Genomic DNA, 18,451 nt, shown 5'->3' on the forward strand with positions numbered 1-18,451 from the left:
TAAAAACCTTCGTATTTAACTTCGTTTCTTTATGCTAAAACTGGTGAAACTATCTTATGCTCCTACTCTATCAATTGGAATTTTAAGTGTGTGCATGTTCTTGTAGCGTAGGTGTATCAGGGTGTTTTCTCATTAAGGCCATCGTCCATCTAGGTCTTATATAGTTATTATGATCAACATAGATGCAAGCACTTGCAAGTGTATGTCCCATGCCAGATCCCTTTGGCTACCTTTTCTCATGTTTTTTACTTAACTCTTGCATTTGATTATCAATTATAACTTTGATTTGTTCATCTTGTTTACTCTGCACTTTCCAATCTGCATCACACTTTTTAGCAGCTTTTGTGATTGGTTCAACTTTTCAAAGATCCGTCAACAATTGTTATAGCCAGATATGTTATTTCTGAACTGTATAAGTGATATCCATGAAAAAAAAAAATAACAAATTATCCAAGTGGACGTTATGGAAATATAGTACATAATGTGTGCCAACCAACAAAATAAGTTGAATACAAAGACACAAACGGGTATCAACTACTTAAGAAATCTAGTTGAGACACAGAAGATAATGAGTACATAAAAATCATATCTCTGCTACATGGAAAATGAAGTCATCTTCTCAGTCCTTGAAAAGAGAGACAGATTTGAGTAGATAAATAATCAACAACAACAAAGTCATGAGAACAGAACTGTGAACACATCATATTGAATATGGAGTTAAGCTGTTAATGGAGATGGAATCATTACCATCTTCCTCGCATAAGAAAAGATACCACCAGCATTACCAGCCCAGCATCACCTATCGTCTATAGCTTATATTGTTTCCCGGTCGAGTAATTAGTCAATAACCCATCGCTCTCTCTTAGCTCGATCGTCACCGTTTCTCCCGTCGTACACTCATCGCATACATAAACCTCTGACTCAAGCGGAAACACATTTCCGTAGCCACCGAGTTACAGAGAAAGATCCTTGCGTAAGTCGAAGCAACAACTGCTTCATCTCCGAATGCTCTTTGACAGGCAGGAGCGTGTTTATGTGATGATCAGAAACTGTAGAAATGGCTATTGTTATCTTACACGTTCTTCCTAATACCATGTTAGAGCTCGCTATTCCATTTTCCATCCCACTTTTACGCACAACAGTCTAGAGCTCAGCCACCTCTGTAGCCACCACCTTGGCCTCTGCCTCCACCACTTCCCGCCGCTTCTCAAAACACCTCCTTGCTCGTTTTGGATGCCACTAAATATGATATGATGAGATGATAAAAACAACTAGTATGAAGGAGAGCTCAGAGTACATTGTGGAAGGCGTCTCATAGAAGGAGCAAGTCTTCTTCTCCCGCCTCAAACTCTTTTGAATGCAATAATCAGTGGTTTGCTTAAGTCTTTTCAATTTCTGGCCACCTATGTCAGTCTCTTAAGACCCATGATCACGAAAAGGGCATCTTTTCCGATCACCATCTTCCCTTTCCATAGAGTACGTGTTGGCCTCCTATAGTTGACCTGAGTGACAAACACCAGAAAGGGATATACGAAGTGTAAAGTGATGGATTTAGATTTAAGAACTAAATCCGATGAATTGTAACTCTAAAGAAACTTTGGAGTTAGCCATTTCCCTGGGAATAAGTTTTAGAAGGTGATTGTTCAGGGGAGGGAAGCTAACCTTTTTATACTCAAAGATAAACCGCCTCGTAAGACAGAAGATCACATCGACGGCTAGATTGTGTTGATGGAGTTAAGTGGCGGTTAAATGTGATGAATCTGAAATGGAAGTATTTCGATTGGAGAAGAAGAATCTCAAATGACGCAAGCGAAACCCTAACAAAGGATTCATCAGGTTGACTTGGGCAACACAATCGCTCGAACATTGGATATGAAATCTTGCGTGGAACCCTAAATTTCTATGAGGCGTGGGTAGAGAGGATTAGGGTTGCTCGTTATTGAGATGGGTTCTTGGAACAAAGCCTGAAGTCCAAACACACAAAAGCCCATCAGTGTTGTTAACAATTAAATGAAACGCATAGTTTAAGGACAAGGGACACGTGACGATTCCTGGAAGCCTGACTTTCTGACCTGTCATCCCATGTGGCTTCATGTGAGAGATTCAAACTTTTCTTTATATATAAAGATATGTAACACAATATATGTTACAAATCTCCCCCACTTTTTTAATTCAGATAAAGGCTCCACTTCAAAGGCCGAAGAGAACAAAATCGTAGAATATTCAAAATGTGGTGCGATAATGTGGGCTTCGGAGAGCACTGGTACAGACTCCAAAACAGGTGAACCAACATTCACGATTTGCTATAGTCATGGCCAAATAAAGCTTCCACCGATCAAGCAACCTCCAGCACTGCTAGAAGAACTTCTGCAGCTAAGGTGGTTTCGAGATACTATTCGAGTATATAATTATGTACTAGCTTTCACATTCATTGGAATGAAAATGGATTATAGTGTGGTGCATGCGCCTGGTCCTTACATTATACGAATCCAAGGTCAAACCCACCATAGGATTGGGTCGCTTATACCGCAACAAGGCCGTCTCTCAGAATTTCTCCAGCTGTATATACTTGATACACACAACGAGGTTAGAAACCGGTTAAATGCGATGGGATAACCCTCAACAGAAGGTAATCTTGATGAGACAACATTGGAGCGCTTGATCGAGATGATTGACGAGAATAATTGTTTGGCTAAGATTTTCCGACGCGCACGTAACTACTACGAAAGTTTCGGGAAAGAGTTTACAATTAGGTTGCTCCAAGATAAGGGGAAAGAAAAGAATATGATATTCCCAGTTCAAGTGAGGTGGCAGGCCTAATCGTAGGGGATATGTCAGAAACAAATGGAGAACGAGATATTGTAGTCCAGTTCCAATCTGACACTTTGCAGCAGATATGTGATGATCACCCTCTATACATGAGCCTTCAATATCCTCTTCTGTTTCCATATGGTGAGTATGGTTTTCACACCGAAATCCCATTACATCTTGAAACTGGCACTTCAAGAACAAGGCAATTCTTAACCATACGCCAATTCTACGCTGCGCAAATACAAGCACGTCTTAACCAAAGGATGACATTGATTAAAGGCGGTCGTCTCCTCCATCAATATATTGTGGACATTTATACAGCAATAGAAGAAGACCGGTTAAGGTGGGCTAGAAATAATCAAGATATCTTGAGAGCTGAACTATACGGTAATGTACTCGATGATGTTTGCAAAAGTGACACTGACGCTAGAATTATTGGTCAAAGGTCAAAGGTTTACAATGTTCAACACATCAACCAGGAGTGATACAATCACATAATTAAGGACAAACACAAAGATTTATGCTGTTATGACAAGTAAGTTATTACACTAAATAAATAAACATGGCTTGGTATCAACTTATAATAATTTAGCTAACATAATCTTTACCAATTTCAGGCTGATCCTTTGTATGGTCTGCGTTCGAAGTTTTTATCATTCAAAAGACTTAGCCTCCTTTTTTTTTTATTTGTAATAATTTAAGTTTTTTTTTGTTATTTTAACCATTGCATAAGTTTATTAGTTACCAAATTTCAATAATTTAGAAAATACATTGATCTCATTCTAAACAAAACATTATAATTTATAATTGAAAAATAAACTTCTATACACTTTTCCGCGCCAGAGACTCTAGTCTACAGTAAAAGGAAGAAAACCAAACAATAATGGGATTTTCGAGTAGTAAATAGTTTGAATATTATATTTTCAATCAACAGAAATGCCTTGTGTTTTTTTTTTTTTGAACAAATTTCTAAAATGCGAAAATGCCTTGTGTTTAGGCCACCATTAACCGGGGTGCTTACCCCGGTGCTTAACCATTTTTTTAAAAAAAAAATGAAAAAAGTAAGCAGCAGCGCTTGAACAAGCGCAGTACTGTTCGCGGACGCCACTGACACGTGGCGGCCCGCGATTAGTTCATTTTTAAATTTTTTTTAAAAATCAGATAAAAACCAAAAAAAAAAAAGTTAAGCACCTCAGATGTTAATTATGTCCTTGATAGGCGCTACGTTTGAGAAAAGAGAAAGAAGGTGTGAATGCGAATGAGGAGCCGGATGTTTCTCATGCATGGGGTGGGGTACGAGCGGAGTCAACAACTTCATGGTTCTTACCTTAACCACGTGTCACGCATGTGTTACACTACCCAGATTCTACTGACTCACAGACTCGTTATTAAACTCGTAACTTTTTTATTTTGTTGGTAAAACAGACACCAAAATAAACCAAATACTACTAAAAAACAAAAAGAAACTGAACCCAGAGCTGTTTCACTTTCATCAAACAAAAAACAAGATACTAAAGAAAATATATATAAAGAAGATCAAATTATTGTCGAAAGAAGAATCGAATTAATCTTTAGTTTTTTTTGTTCGTCCTCTAAAAAAAATTATTTAGATCTTTGTGAACATCTGTAGAAAACAAGAATTCTACGAGATACATACCAAAATGACGGACGCCCACACTACCCGGACGATAGTCGGAATCATCGGTAAGTCCTCGAAATCTTTTATTATGTTCAATCAACAAAACAAAACCTTGCCATAATCAATAAAAAAATTATCCATTATTAAAGTTCTATAATTATTTTTTGGTAATTTGTTCAGGAAACATGATATCTTTCGGCTTGTTCTGCGCTCCAATGTAAGATACATGTTACATTTTTGTAGTTGTTACATGATGTTACACTGATGCATATGATGATATATATGTGTGTGTGTGTGTATGTGGTATTATATATGCAGACCAACGATGGTGAAGATATGGAAGATGAAATCGGTGTCGGAGTTTAAGCCAGATCCTTACGTAGCTACGGTTCTAAACTGCATGATGTGGACTTTTTATGGACTTCCTTTTGTACAACCCGACAGTCTCCTCGTCATTACCATTAATGGAACTGGTCTTTTCATGGAACTCGTTTATGTCACCATCTTCTTCATCTTCGCTACCTCGCCTATCCGCGTAAGTTTCTAATCCCTCAAACGTGAACACTCGCCCATGAGCGCATGCACGATTAGGCGTTCGTTTTTAATAACCATGAAGATCTCTAGAAAGATCTGGGAGGGTGTCTTATATACCTATTAGATGAAGTTTTGATTTGTATACAGAGAAAGATCACAATAGCGATGATGATTGAGGTGATATTCATGGCGGTGGTGATCTTCTGCACATTGTACTTTTTGCCTACAACAAAACAGAGATCTATGCTTATTGGGATCTTGTGCATTGTTTTCAATGTTATCATGTATGCTTCTCCTTTAACCGTCATGGTATGCCATTCTTCTTTCTCATTTCTCTATGATACTAATTTAACTTGGGGTAGTGATTCAAATCATCTTTGAAACTATATAATGAGATGATATAAAAGGTTTAAACCAACATATTGCTAAAACTAGCATACATGATGGAAAGTTAATTTAGCTAAGATAATCATGGTTTATGAGAGTTGAATTTATCTCAAAAAAATTGTAACCGGTTTCACGAACAAGACTACAAGAGTCTAGACTAAATCACGGATACAAGAGTTCTTATTTCTTGTTGTCTTGTTAACTAACATTTAATGGGTTTAATTAATGTGGGAACAGAAACTTGTGATAAAGACAAAGAGCGTGCCGCTCTTCCTGTCATTAGCCAGCTTAATGAACGGAATCGTTTGGGTCATTTATGCTTGTCTTAAATTCGACCCCTATATTTTGGTAAGCTTCAGTTTTCACCCCTGTAACCTTCAACTCAATCGATATCATTCCTTTAGAATAAAAAGACGCTAACATATTGATTTTTTATCATGAAAACAGATTCCAAATGGTCTTGGATCAATATCAGGAATAGTACAACTTATACTATACGCAACTTACTATAAAACAACGAACTGGAACGGGGAAGATGATGATAAAGAAAAGGGCTACTCAAATGCTGAAATAGAGCTTGGCCGAGCTTGACAATTGCACTGATGTGTCGCACATTTACAATTGTTCTCTGACAACATCTAGTTGATAATGACCAGCTTCATCGTTAGGTTAAGGTAGAATCAGAAGAGATGCCAAAGAATGAAGAAGAAGCAACCACAGAAGCTACAAACTTTACTTGAGTTGGAAGAAAGAAAGGGGTTTTACTTCATTGGCTGAAAAGTGAAATGGTTATAACTTTGGCAAGTTGAATCTATGTGATTTGTTACATTTATATTCTTTTATGGGATTATTTTGTAATATTTTTTTTGCAAGCTGTAAAAGAAGAAAAAAAAACAAATTCCCCATTACGAATTTACGACTGATGTTTAAGAACAGAGTGATAAAACATGGGTTACAAATTCCCCATTTGCTCACCAAGTCTAATATGATTGGCTAGGGATTAAAAGCGTAATTCACTCTCAGTGGTCTATCCGGTTCGTTATGAATTCGATTTTAGAAACGAACCAATCATCTAAACCGGAATGTGCGATAACGATCTTTAAAACACGGAGGACCAGATATTCCCGACAACGATTTAATTATGTTGTCATCATCATCACCGGCCTCCACCACCGCACATCCTCCTCCGTCGCCGGAAACATACCAAACTCCTCTGAGATTACTTTCCTTGCCGCAGATTACCCGTAGATACCTTTTCAAGACTCTCTCCTTATGTCTCGCCGCACCATCACTCTCCATCGCACCAGTCCACGCACGTGGCCTCTTTCAAATGCCCCCTCTCCGTCTCTCTAATCGGTACGAATGCTCTTGCTATAAAACTGACATGTTATTGGTGAGATTTCAATTCACACTGAACAGTGAAGAGTTGGTTTCATTACCGTACACCTGACTCCCAACTCCCAAGCCTCTGGTTCTTGTTCTTGATTCTTGATGTGTTTTGGTTTCTGCTTGAAACAAGTTACTACCTGGTGAGAGCTGGTGAATCTGATTACGAAAGCTTGGGGGTCATCAACACAAACCCGGTGGCCAAAACATCGGTAGATAGCGGATTGTCGGAGAAAGGTAAGAAGCAGACGGTGAGAGCTGCGTTACAGTTAAAGGAAATGGGGGCATGTGACAGAAACTGTTGGCTCTGGCCTTCCATTACACAGAGAGCTTATCAGGCTGCTGAAATCATCGCTTCCATCAATGGGATTAGTCGCAGGTACTTGTTACATAATACAACTCTAGAATCTAATCTTTGTGGTGGTTAAGCGTGTTTAATTGTTATTTTATTGCAGCTATATAGTTCCGGAATATAGCTTCCTTGATGCTCGCGGTTTAGGAGCTTACGAAGGCAAGAAGCTTGATTCCATATCAGAAGTAAGATTTTGACATTTGCACATGTTGAAGTAGGCTACGACACATTTATCCGAAAACTGAAGAATCAAACTGAACCAAAGAAGAGTGCCCAAATTTCTATATCTCTAGAATCAAGAAAAACCGAAAGAGTATCCAAATTTCTGTAATACAATTTACATACTTATAAATATTAACTATATTTAGCTTTCAAATAATCGAGTATTTCTAAAACTATTATTTATAAACCGAAATATTATAAATTATCCGAATTATCCAATTTTTTATCTGAAACCCCAAAATTCTAATATTTAATCCAAAAATCTATATTTCTAATTTTAGCCCGAATTAACCAAAAATTCAGAATCGAACCAGAACCAGATTGGATCCAAAATTATCTTGGATATTAGCTAGTTTCCAACTTTGTTGCCTAAACCAAACTGAAAACCAAAATGACTGAATCGTGACTGAATCAGTTTTCCTAAATACCTGAATGAGTACTATATTCTAGAACCGAAAAACTGGAAACTGAAACAAACCAAACCGGTACGAATTTCTATGCCTAGGTTGAAGTATTGTACTATTGTGTTTTTGGCCAGGTGTATGCATTAGACTCAATATCGATGAAGACAAAACCTCCTCCTATAACCGATGGTACGCCTAATGAGAGTGTGTCAGATGTATTCGTGCGTGTGACGCAGCTCATGTCCATTCTCGAGACTCAATACTCAGAGGACACGGTCGTCATTGTATCGCCTGATTCAGACAACTTATCTATCTTACAAGCTGGTGTTCAAGGCCTCGACCTACGAAGGCATTCAGAGTTGTATTTTGGACCAGGAGAAGTAAGATTGTTAGATGCAGACAGCATCCCTGTCTATAAGCAACCTGCATCTGCTGTATATAAATGCACAAACCCACCAAACTGTGACTAATGTCAGTTCTGTTAGTATATTAAGTTCAGATACAGTTATGATTAAAGACACATAATGTTGAAGTTCAAGTTTAGATTGCAATGCAGGTGTTAGTAAATTCTACAAAAAAATGGAGTCATAATTTTGTTATATAATCTTTAAATCATCATAGTTTTGTAATCGTAAGTTAGATATATGGATGTGAAATCAATGATGAAGTAAGAAACGATCTTGGGTTTTACTTTTCTGTTATAAACAAGGATTGTCCGATGTCATGATCATCAACATGAGTCTTGAATTATAAGAAAATGCCTTTTAGAAATTAATATATCGGAACTAATTCTCATCTTATGATTTTTTTTTAGTGTTAGTACTACACATTTGAGGTTTTTTTTTTTAACACTGGGTTTGTATATCAAAATAAAAGAGTTACATAATGGTCGGGATGTTCTCCACATACGGAGAAGTCCAATGAGGAACCAACTCTGTAAAAAAGAACTGAAAACACACATAAAAAGTAAAGTCTAGAAAGTAACATCAATAGATGCCATATGATAGCTTCACAATAAGGAACAAGAATACAAAGACTACTCCTAACCAAGAGCCACCTGAGCGTAGAAACGCAGCACTGCCAGGCCATAGTTTGAGACTGCTTCCTTCCTGAGACCAAACACCAACATAGAATCCTGAGAAGACTTGCGTTTACGGTCATAACCGAAGTTGAAATCATCTCTATACTAAGAAACAACACTAAGAACCATTCGCTTCCATTTTGATAATAGTACCAAGCTATCGAAGTCCACTTGCGACTTACCAAGATATAAGTAAACATGAAGACTCCAAACTGTTGGGCTAGAGCCGGAGAAACTCAGCCAATAATTTGCCATTAGCGACGATTAACACCATAACTGAACCGTTGCCACCAAGACCAAAATAATACACTTCATAAGCACAATTTCTTCACCAGCTCACCACTGTCCACCATGCTACCACACTGAGGAAACATGAGTGCAACAGAGAAACGAACATAATGAACCATAACACTAATAAACACCAAGTTCTCCCGTAAGCAGAGACATATGCCGGAGAAACCAGCCGTGTTCAAGAGAGAACCACCACAACACGAGATAACGACCAGAGAACCAAGACGACCAGGAAGTGAACCTGAGAGAAGGAGGACACCTTCTTCATGCCCGCCAAACCACCGAAAACCCACGAGATCTAATACAAAGACTCATAGATCTGAGCATAGCAAAATCTCTCTTCTGCCGAGAAAGAGACAAGGATCACCAGATAGAGAACAGAGACAGTAAAGAGTAGGAAAGAGGGCCTCCGACGACCGCGAGAGGACGATGCGGCCGCCGGAGTAAAACGAAGTTAACGGCTGCGGACGAAATGAAGTTAATGAAAGAATGACACATTTGAGGTTTGCATGAATAATTATTGTTTTGTAGTATAGTAAATCTTATATGATATGGTTGTTTATGTTTTGTTTTCAAGAAGATGTTTGTTTTTGTTAGTGTTTTCCACATTTTAATAGTCAATTTCATCTTTTTAATTATGTTTTTTTTGTTTCTTCTTTCTTGTAGGTATAACTAAAAAAACTTCTCACTAGTGTTTGGTGAAACTATGAAAATGCTGAAATTCCTATAAGTTGAAGCACAAGTTAGTGAGTCATAGGATCATGAACAAGCTGAGAGATTATGGATTTTGGTAGACCATTAGAATTTCGGGTAATAGTAGCTATTTAGACTCTTGTAAGCCAAACATGAACAACATTAAAAATCATCCATGCCAACGAATGTGCCTAAATTTTTCACTTTTTTGTGAATTATTAATTGAAATACAATTGTGATTAAAAAGACACATGATATTGAGGTTTAAGTTTAGATAATAATAAGCTAAAGTGAAGTCGTAGATTTGTTATATGATCTTCAAAATCATAGTTTTGTCATAGTAATAATAGTGATGTTTGATATATTGATGTGAAATCAATGAGGTAAGAAACTAGCTTGTGTTTTACCTTTCTGTTAGCAACAAGAATTGTTCATGTCAATATCATCAACATAAGTCTTAAGTTATAACTTATAAGAAAATACCTTTTAGAGATTAAATATACCAGAACCAATCCTTATAATCACTTTTGATAATGTTATATTCTTACACGCTTTCGTATCATTTGATTGAAACTAACTGTTCAAGAACAGCCTCTGTGGTTGATTATTCCAAACAAAAAAAAAAGAAGTAATTATTTTAAGAAGAAAAAAGAAAGTGCTGTGAATATAAATTTTGAAAGATTCATATGGAAAGACAAACAAATAAATAAATAGGAGTGGGTGGGTTGCTTTGTGCTTTAAACAAAGAACAAAAGGCAAAACAATGCTTTTGATATTTTTTTTTTACTTTTTATTATTATCTATTGATTTTGATTCAAAAGGGAAAGCTCAAAAAACTACAAAAGATTTGACAAGAAACAAAAAATAATTGACAGAGAACAATGATGTTTTACTTTAGCTTAGCCTTCGTCTTGGTGTATGTATATTCTTTATGTATTTTTCTTATACTACCTTAACCTTTATGCTGATTTTTTTATTCGCGAATTGGCTTATGTCTTTGGTTTGTAATATACAGGAGAAAACGATACATAAATTTTAAAGAATAATTAAATATATGATGTGTATATTTAGTGACGTTTTATATATCTCGAACAGAACACCAAAAACTACAACCGCACTGGAAGTGAATCGAAAACCAAACGCCCATAGTTAGACATGTTAGTAAATTTATCAACAAAATATAGTTCCGCGTTTTTAAACGTGGGTAGTATCCTAGTTATTTTTAAGATCGGATCTAAAATTTTGAAGGCTATAAATATTTTTTTGTAATTTAAAGGCCTATTTCTGTCGAAATAAAAAGAGGCCAATTTCTAACTAAAATCTTTTACATTTTTGAGGATGATTACTTTAGCAGTATGAAATGGAATCTTCATGATGGCAAAAAGGGCAAAGAAAATCAGAGCGTAAGAGCATCAGTATTGGAGGATTATAACAAAAGTTCACACAGTTTTCCACACAAAAAAATATTAAAATATTTCAATTGTGTTGAACCCGAGTCGCGCGAAGTCGCTGGGAAGACCCGGTATCATAACTGTTCTGCGGGCCCCACGCCACGCGGCGGCCCGCAATTGGATGACTATTAATTTTTTTTTTTTTTTTTTTTTTTTTGAAAAAAAAAAAGAAAAACGAAATTAAAATATTAATAATAGGAACATTGGGAATCGAGAGGAGAGGTTTACCAATGCTGATGGTCTAACACATGCACGAAAACTTGTACAACTTATGGATTGCGTCATAACTCAGTAACACGTGGGGAAACGTTATTGGCTAAATTATCCGAGGTGCAGGTGCACACTGATACTGCATCACACTGGATCATCAAAAACGAGTTTAATTCTCCACGAAGAAATATATAAGAGAGTTAGAGTTTATTTTTTCTCCACCACTTTCTCACTGCACATTAACACACAAAAAGCTCCTCAAATCAATCTTCGCCGGAGATACTCTAACCAGTGACGATGAAGCGGACTACCTCATCGAACTCGGAAGGACAGAGCTACATCGAATCACCACACTCTCCTCTTCGATTTCATTCCCCTCTCTCAGATGCCGGAGATCCACCGGAGAGCCGTTACGTTTCCCCCGAGGGATCTCCTTTCAAACTCGACAACCCCAAGGCGATTGTAACCGACGGTAAGTTCCCGCCTCTTCCGCCGCCTCCTCCTCAGTTTCCGCCGCGGCATCAGAGGAGCGCGAGAGGAGCCCCGACGAACTCTTCGTCCGAGAAGTCTCCGTCGTCTATGGTGGTGTTCAATCGCTGGGTGAGGGAGGAAGGTCCACAGACCACGACGAGGAAGGTTGGAGGCGGAGAGACGACGACGACGACGGTGAACAGAGGGAGACGAGATGAATTGGTGAGTATAGCGGCGCTAGGGTTTAGAGTGAGCGAAGTGATTTTGTGCGTGATTTCGTTTTCGATCATGGCGGCTGATAAAACTAAAGGATGGAGCGGCGATTCTTATGATCGTTACAAAGAGTACAGGTCACGTCACCCTCTTCTTCTTCACACGTTTTTAGGGTTTATATATAATTGAAACCCTTCCTTAATCTTTTTTGCAGGTATTGTTTGGCTGTAAACGTTATAGCATTCGTATACTCTGCGTTTGAAGCTTGCGACGCTGCTTGCTACATCGCTAAACAGACTTATATGTTAAACTGTGGATTTCATGATATCTTCGTCTTCTCCATGGATCAAGTGAGTGCCTTTAGGCTTTAACATTGTTTTGCATTGGTGATCAAACGTATTGATTCTGATGAGCTTTTTTTTTCTCTAGATTATTGCATATCTTCTGATCTCGGCTTCTTCATGCGCTGCTACTCGAGTTGATGATTGGGTATCTAATTGGGGAAAAGATGACTTTACTCAAATGGCAACCGCTTCTATCGCTGTTTCTTTTATAGCGTTTGTGGCGTTTGCGGTCAGCGCTTTGATTTCTTCTTACAGGCTCTTCACTCATGCTTCCTCTTGATTATATCCCCTTCTGTGTTGCCTGAGAACAGATATGACTCTTTTGTCTTTGTATAGTTGTTCTTACAGCTTAGGAACCACCATGGTAATGATCTTTGCTGCTCAATATTACAATATATTTTAAAATAAGGCAAGCAATCAAATGACTGAGGTTACTTGTGAATCAAGGCTTTGACTTGTTTCCTTCTAATAACTATTATTAAATTGAGGTAGGTGGCAAATCCCAACACCTAAGTACATGTTCTCTTACAAGCAAACCCCACATAACGTACCATAGGAAATGTATTTTTTTGTATCAAGAAACACAAATATCATTTTAGTTCCCTTCTTGGCTGAATTGTTGCTGCTCTCTTTCTTCTTGGATCTCTGTGATCTGCAAGTTTCCTGATCCATCACCACCAGTTTCAGAGAACTTATTGATCTTCTGTAACTCGTCGCTCACACCTGACTGATCATCACTGGCAGCTGCTTCTTGGTCTATCTTAGCTTGTGGCTTAGGTAGCCGAATGGCCTCGGCTGCTTCTGTCATAACAACTGGAGGTGGTTGTGGAGGAACCCATGATCGCTGCCTCGGGAGAGCTGCTGGTTCCATTGTGTTTGTTTCATTTGGGATACCGATGGACCTGGACGCTGTTGTCTCATAGCCAAAATCCGTGGATCTAGGATTTTTCTGTTGCCACCATGGACCGTTCGCATTCTCTTCTTGCGGCGCTTGGCCATAGTCCCATGGCTGATAATAGAGATCATAAGTAATCAAATCAGCCAAGATATAAAATTGAGCTACAATACAAAGACTATTGTTTATTATCATTCAGAAACATTGTAGTTTGTACCTTAGTTTTAGGAGCGATGCGAGAATTTGAAAGCTGCTGGTTTGGATTTGGTGGCATGTCGTTAATCTCCTGTATTAGAGTCAAAGTGCGATAATTTTGTCACAATGAACTATAAGGTTGGTCTAAAAATGGTGCAAACAAAAGAAATGGTAGTCAAATTACTCGAATGTTAGAAGGCTTCTCTCCTCTCTGGATCATAGACATTATCTGCAACATCAACAGTTTTCAACTAAATGTTATGAAGCTTAACTGGAATTCAAAGGGTATCTGCATCAAACTTTAGAGATTTCAGAACATTACATCCATGTATGACTTCGGATGAGGGGGCATAGAAGAATCAGCTGGTGGCGCAGGAGGAGGAGAAGCAGACCGTGCTGTATTATTCATTATTTCATTAGTTGGAGAGAACAACCTAATAAATTACAAGAAAACATAATGCACACTGAGCCAGAGAGAGAGAGAGAGAGAAGTAACCTGAGCGCGTGTCATAATCAATGTTGCTGCCATTTGCATAGGATCTCTGCATCACATATCAACGTTCCTAATGTTACCAAAAGGACTATACTATATCAAGTGTACTTAGTTTTTAGCTGAGAGCAAGATCATTGTTCATTTTAGGATGTTTTGGTTTCAGATTCTGTTTCTTTCATCCATGTTCAATAATTGGTCCAACCTAAACGCACAATGCCTTAAGGAATGACAAAGGCAAGAACAATGATACCGTTATTCCAATCATTGGATTTGGTCTTAGAATTTATTCACAATTTTTATTTTATTTTTAACCGAGTTTATTTCATCACTGGATTTGGTGTTAGGTTTCTTCTACGATGGATATAATCTCGGTCGTGAGAAACATCCCAGAATAGAAGAGACCTTATAGGCTTATTGGAGTAAAACTGTGCTCTCTGAGGTGTTTTGGTTTCAAATTCTATTTCTTTACAGTCAACAAAGTGTTAAGGCTAGTCTCCTGTAACGAAAAGTGCTTGTGGGTTTTTATTTCTGTTTGTGGATCATTTACTCTCTATGCATCAAAGACTATTCCAAAACCCTTGGACATTAAACTCACCCTTTCTGCAGAAGTTTTGACCAAACCACCACCATAAACCTCTTGGTCAGCTGAATAAACCTTGGGGAGGTTGTTGTAATTCCCTGAAAGTAAGAAGTAGAAATAGAAGATTACTCTTTCGACAGCGGCTCTCAAAATCAAGCAAACATTAGACACCTAGAGCCTCTATGGCTCCTGATAAAGAATAAGCTTGTAACTGTTCAAAATAAGATGCAAGTATGAATACTAGATCTTCTGTTTTCGATAAAGCCTGTACACTTACCTTCGAGATTACGGATATTATTGCTCAAAGACTTCATTTCTTGTACTTGGACGCCTAACAGGCGCGTTAAGTCCTCAAAATATTTCCTCTCTGACAAGAAACATTGGCACAAATTTGGTTTCGTTGGAAAAAGATAGAACCACAGAAAGGAAAAGAACGAACATCTACCTTCACTCTTCGTTATCATCAATTCCTGACTAACCCTGGCTACATCAGAAGCAGCCGCCGAAGCAGCTTTGGCTGCAGCTACAGCTTCTTCAGCTAAGCTAGGTTTTGCATCAGCTTTCTTCAGAGGATCAGTTTCTTCTTCCAACATGATTCTGCGGACCCACGATTTTATTCTGGGGATGAGAGATTTCTGAAACAAGAACGAAGCACACTTCAGTATGATGTTGATTTTGGTAGAAATAAATTTAAACTAGAAACTTGCATTCCACATGGAGGCATTGAAACACATCTAGCAATCCAGATATGAATGTGCTGGTGGTCAAGTCAAAATGGCAGAATGAAACAATGAGTTCCAAAAGTGTTAATCTTCCATATATCAGTTATGGCCTAACCATATTATTTCTTTACATAACGTGCTACGTATAATCATAATACAATCACGTTAATACTCTGCATATAAATGAAGATAACAAAGAAGTTTGAGGTCAGTCGGTACCTTGACAAAAACAGCAGTTCCGGCACCAGAAGCAGCTAAAACTCCGACAGCAAGAGCAGCATGGTACCAGCGAAAGCGGGAGAGCAAACTCGGAGGTGGAACCATAACAACGGGAGCAGGCTGCATGGCTTGTACCTGCCCTTGTGGCTGAACATTAGACACTGCTTTCTGTCCATCTGTTTGTAACAAAAATATAAAAAAAATCATAAAAAGGGCTCCACTGAAAGGCCGTGTCATAAAAAAAGAACATAAGTCTCGTTTATTTACCTTGAGTGCTAACCGTTGGCTGCGAACTTGGTGATGGGTCCTATGATTAAGATGTTTACATTACTAAGCCATTGAAGATGGACGAGGAAAAGGAATGGAGAAAAGGTTAAGAAGCTTACAGGGACACGGCGGAAAGCTTCGTCAATCTCTTCCTTGGTGAGGCCTTTCCTCTCGAGAAAGGACCTTCTGTGTATGACAGGGGATCCTCTAACTCTGGGGTGAGAAAGGAACTTGATGGCGTTCTGAATCTGATCCTCCCGTAATGGTTCAGAGTTCTTAAAGACGGAGGGGGGAGAGTCCTGCTGCTTAGGAGTTTCTTGAGCGATGCTGGCTTGCTGAGCCTCAGTTGTAGGAGGAGTAGGCGAAGGCGTTGTAACAACCTCTGTAAACAACCAACACATCAGGTTAACGAACGATACATAAAAGAATTAACAAACGATTGAACATGGTTGAATCAGTAACTAAGTGATCGTAATAGTTTAATCAGGGTAACAGCAAGCATCGAGACAAATAGTGTGAGAATCAATCGGAAAAGATTAGTAGAGAGGCTGTGATCGAAACCTGGAATCGGGGATTTATCATCGGGCGGAGAAGGAGGAAAATCGGAAGGAGTTGCCATCGCACCAGCTCACCCGAGCGGCGTAAGAGAAAGCCGAATCGAAGTCCGAAAACGAGTGATATATAAAAAAAAAAAAGCGAAGATGAAGACGATGATGATCAGATATTGCCCATATCGAGGCAGAGATTAATAAGCTTCTGAAATCATGCTTTCTTTTTATTCTGCGCTCCCAATTCTTATGATTGTGTGTGTGGTGGTCACAGTCACACCATGAGAAGAAGATGGGATAATGGCTTGTCGTGTGGTTTTTAGTTCTATTATCTGGCCCATCCACCATAATGGGCCTAGCATTTGGCATTGGTTAAAAGTTTAAACTAAATAGGCTGAGTAATAAAACAAATCATGACTAGCAAAAATGCTAACTATCCTAATAATCAAAGATCAAGACACATAACTAAGTTGCTGTTGCTGACTGAAGAAGACGACAGGTATCACGAAACGTAAACCGTTACTTTTGTCATTTTCTTTATATTAAGTAGAAAAAATTGCCAAAAAGGAATAGAAAAACAAGTACATTGTCCCTTTGCCATAAATCTCTTTTTGGTCAGATTTGGACTTAGGTACCCCTGATGAACTTTGAAAAATCATATCAATTATTTTAAGAATTCTAAAAATATGGAAAAATATACAAAATGTATATAAACAAGAGACAAACATATGAAAAATACTTTGGTTGACTAAATAATTGTGGAACACAATTTCATATTTTGGTCTACCGATGGCAGAAAACATAATCTAGTGTCTACGAGGATGTAGATTGCATATTCGGTTAACTACATAAATATCTGCAAACACCAGAACTTTAAATCGACCATTTGTTATAATTCTAGCATGATAGAATTGAACGACTACTCTTTCTTTTATTTCTGAACTTCGGTAGACATGGTAGAAGTAAACGACTACCATAACTTTTATTTCTGAACTACGGTAGATTTGATTAACTATTATTTCCTAATATAACTACAGAGGCCAAATCACAAAATCTGCCATGTTTCACGAGTCTGCCATAATATTATTCCATAATCTACCACATTCCTTTATTCTTCGGACAACGTAATGTACGTTCTACGAATTTCGAATTGTATATTTTCCTTAAATATCTCCATAATCTGGTAAGAGAATATCTTCTAAATCTATTTTCCTTAAATTTCGTGTATTCCAAGTAAATTTTTTTTTAAAAAATCGTGGTCTTCTTCTTGGTGAGAGGATTTTGATATTTTTCATCCAAAAATTTTGAATTTCTTGTTGAAGAAGATGCATATCTATGCTTCTTGTGGGTTGTGGAAATTTGATCCCCTTAAAGGATGGGGATTTGCGGTTGATAAGAACAAACGAGGTAGAGTATTGTACATGGAATTGACAAGTTCCTTTGAAGACCTAAGGCGTATGGTTTTAGAAGATTTTGGAATTGACCAAAACCTTGTCGAGCTTGAGTTAAGCTACTTACCTATGGAGTTAATCGGTTCAATAGACTGTCCCCCAGTTATCATTGAGAGTGATCGGCAAGTCAAAAATTTTCTTACTTATGTACGTGGAAAAACTTCTACAAGCTTGTGTGTGTCTACTTCACCTATCAGTGGAAACAACAGCAACATTGGGGTTGATAATGAGAAATCTAGCTCGCCTATCAGAGAACAAGGTGAACCTTCCTCGTTTCCACCTCGAGATGACAGTGTTCGTTCATCTGAATCAAGCAAGGATGTTGAAGATAATTCCAACTCAAACGCCAATAAAGAAGATGATGTTCTCGCCATTAAAGCAAAAGAAGACGATAATGGAAAAAGTGTTCGGTTTTCTATGGTGGATGTTGTGAAGAGGGGTGAAACGTTTCAAAACAAAACCATGTTGAAAGCAACTATGGAAATGTCGGCAATGACGCATAATTTCGATTACAAAGTTGTGAAATCTGACAGAAACCTTTGGTACATCCGATGCAAATACAACCCTTGCAAATGGAGTGTTCGAGCTGAGG

The 18,451-nt window shown here is 38.0% G+C and overlaps 4 protein-coding genes and 1 long non-coding RNA gene across 5 annotated transcripts; 3 read left to right on the top strand and 2 right to left on the bottom strand.

Annotated features, from left to right (window-relative positions):
• Positions 1 to 1,157: 1,157 nt before the first annotated feature.
• LOC106333403 lies at positions 1,158 to 1,878 on the bottom strand. The gene is made up of 2 exons (XR_001268360.1): positions 1,663 to 1,878; positions 1,158 to 1,502 (listed from the first exon to the last, which is right to left on the bottom strand). It is a non-coding gene; the product is annotated as an uncharacterized LOC106333403 (long non-coding RNA).
• A 2,573-nt stretch (positions 1,879 to 4,451) lies between these two features.
• LOC106333798 (bidirectional sugar transporter SWEET5) lies at positions 4,452 to 6,177 on the top strand. Its single transcript, XM_013772200.1, has 6 exons — positions 4,452 to 4,515; positions 4,631 to 4,667; positions 4,769 to 4,985; positions 5,132 to 5,293; positions 5,609 to 5,719; positions 5,819 to 6,177. Exons 1-6 carry the CDS (start codon positions 4,473 to 4,475, stop codon positions 5,960 to 5,962), a joined length of 714 nt encoding a protein of 237 aa, XP_013627654.1. The 5' UTR covers positions 4,452 to 4,472; the 3' UTR covers positions 5,963 to 6,177.
• A 287-nt stretch (positions 6,178 to 6,464) lies between these two features.
• Positions 6,465 to 8,273, top strand: LOC106331547. The gene is made up of 4 exons (XM_013769928.1): positions 6,465 to 6,727; positions 6,891 to 7,136; positions 7,213 to 7,294; positions 7,870 to 8,273. Exons 1-4 carry the CDS (start codon positions 6,513 to 6,515, stop codon positions 8,203 to 8,205), a joined length of 879 nt encoding a protein of 292 aa, XP_013625382.1. The 5' UTR covers positions 6,465 to 6,512; the 3' UTR covers positions 8,206 to 8,273.
• Positions 8,274 to 11,683: 3,410 nt separating this feature from the next.
• On the top strand, positions 11,684 to 12,941 carry LOC106334762 (CASP-like protein 4A2). Its single transcript, XM_013773118.1, has 3 exons — positions 11,684 to 12,282; positions 12,360 to 12,495; positions 12,575 to 12,941. Exons 1-3 carry the CDS (start codon positions 11,759 to 11,761, stop codon positions 12,767 to 12,769), a joined length of 855 nt encoding a protein of 284 aa, XP_013628572.1. The 5' UTR covers positions 11,684 to 11,758; the 3' UTR covers positions 12,770 to 12,941.
• Positions 12,942 to 12,944: 3 nt separating this feature from the next.
• LOC106334761 (peroxisomal membrane protein PEX14) lies at positions 12,945 to 16,487 on the bottom strand (the record flags this gene model as incomplete). Its single annotated transcript, XM_013773117.1, is given in 12 exon segments — positions 12,945 to 13,498; positions 13,602 to 13,670; positions 13,764 to 13,808; positions 13,902 to 13,975; positions 14,076 to 14,121; positions 14,668 to 14,750; positions 14,930 to 15,019; positions 15,098 to 15,287; positions 15,594 to 15,769; positions 15,861 to 15,900; positions 15,980 to 16,242; positions 16,422 to 16,487. Coding segments are annotated over 12 exon segments (1,548 nt in total). The 3' UTR covers positions 12,945 to 13,084.
• Between the last annotated feature and the right edge of the window lie 1,964 nt (positions 16,488 to 18,451).

This window comes from Brassica oleracea, chromosome C3 (assembly GCF_000695525.1).
Source record: "Brassica oleracea var. oleracea cultivar TO1000 chromosome C3, BOL, whole genome shotgun sequence".
In the NCBI taxonomy this organism is placed as follows: Eukaryota; Viridiplantae; Streptophyta; class Magnoliopsida; order Brassicales; family Brassicaceae; genus Brassica; species Brassica oleracea.

What these genes read in the sequence shown, in the direction of transcription:
- LOC106331547 (XM_013769928.1), top strand. Translation starts at nt 6,513, where the DNA reads ATGTTGTCATCATCATCACCGGCCTCCACCACCGCACATCCTCCTCCG. An exon ending in CCTCTCCGTCTCTCTAATCG is followed by an intron (nt 6,728 to 6,890) that starts GTACGAATGCTC and finishes GCTTGAAACAAG; the next exon opens with TTACTACCTGGTGAGAGCTG. An exon ending in ATCAATGGGATTAGTCGCAG is followed by an intron (nt 7,137 to 7,212) that starts GTACTTGTTACA and finishes ATTTTATTGCAG; the next exon opens with CTATATAGTTCCGGAATATA.
- LOC106334762 (XM_013773118.1), top strand. Translation starts at nt 11,759, where the DNA reads ATGAAGCGGACTACCTCATCGAACTCGGAAGGACAGAGCTACATCGAA. An exon ending in GATCGTTACAAAGAGTACAG is followed by an intron (nt 12,283 to 12,359) that starts GTCACGTCACCC and finishes TCTTTTTTGCAG; the next exon opens with GTATTGTTTGGCTGTAAACG. An exon ending in TCGTCTTCTCCATGGATCAA is followed by an intron (nt 12,496 to 12,574) that starts GTGAGTGCCTTT and finishes TTTTTTCTCTAG; the next exon opens with ATTATTGCATATCTTCTGAT.
- LOC106333798 (XM_013772200.1), top strand. Translation starts at nt 4,473, where the DNA reads ATGACGGACGCCCACACTACCCGGACGATAGTCGGAATCATCG. An exon ending in GACGATAGTCGGAATCATCG is followed by an intron (nt 4,516 to 4,630) that starts GTAAGTCCTCGA and finishes TAATTTGTTCAG; the next exon opens with GAAACATGATATCTTTCGGC. An exon ending in AATTCGACCCCTATATTTTG is followed by an intron (nt 5,720 to 5,818) that starts GTAAGCTTCAGT and finishes TCATGAAAACAG; the next exon opens with ATTCCAAATGGTCTTGGATC.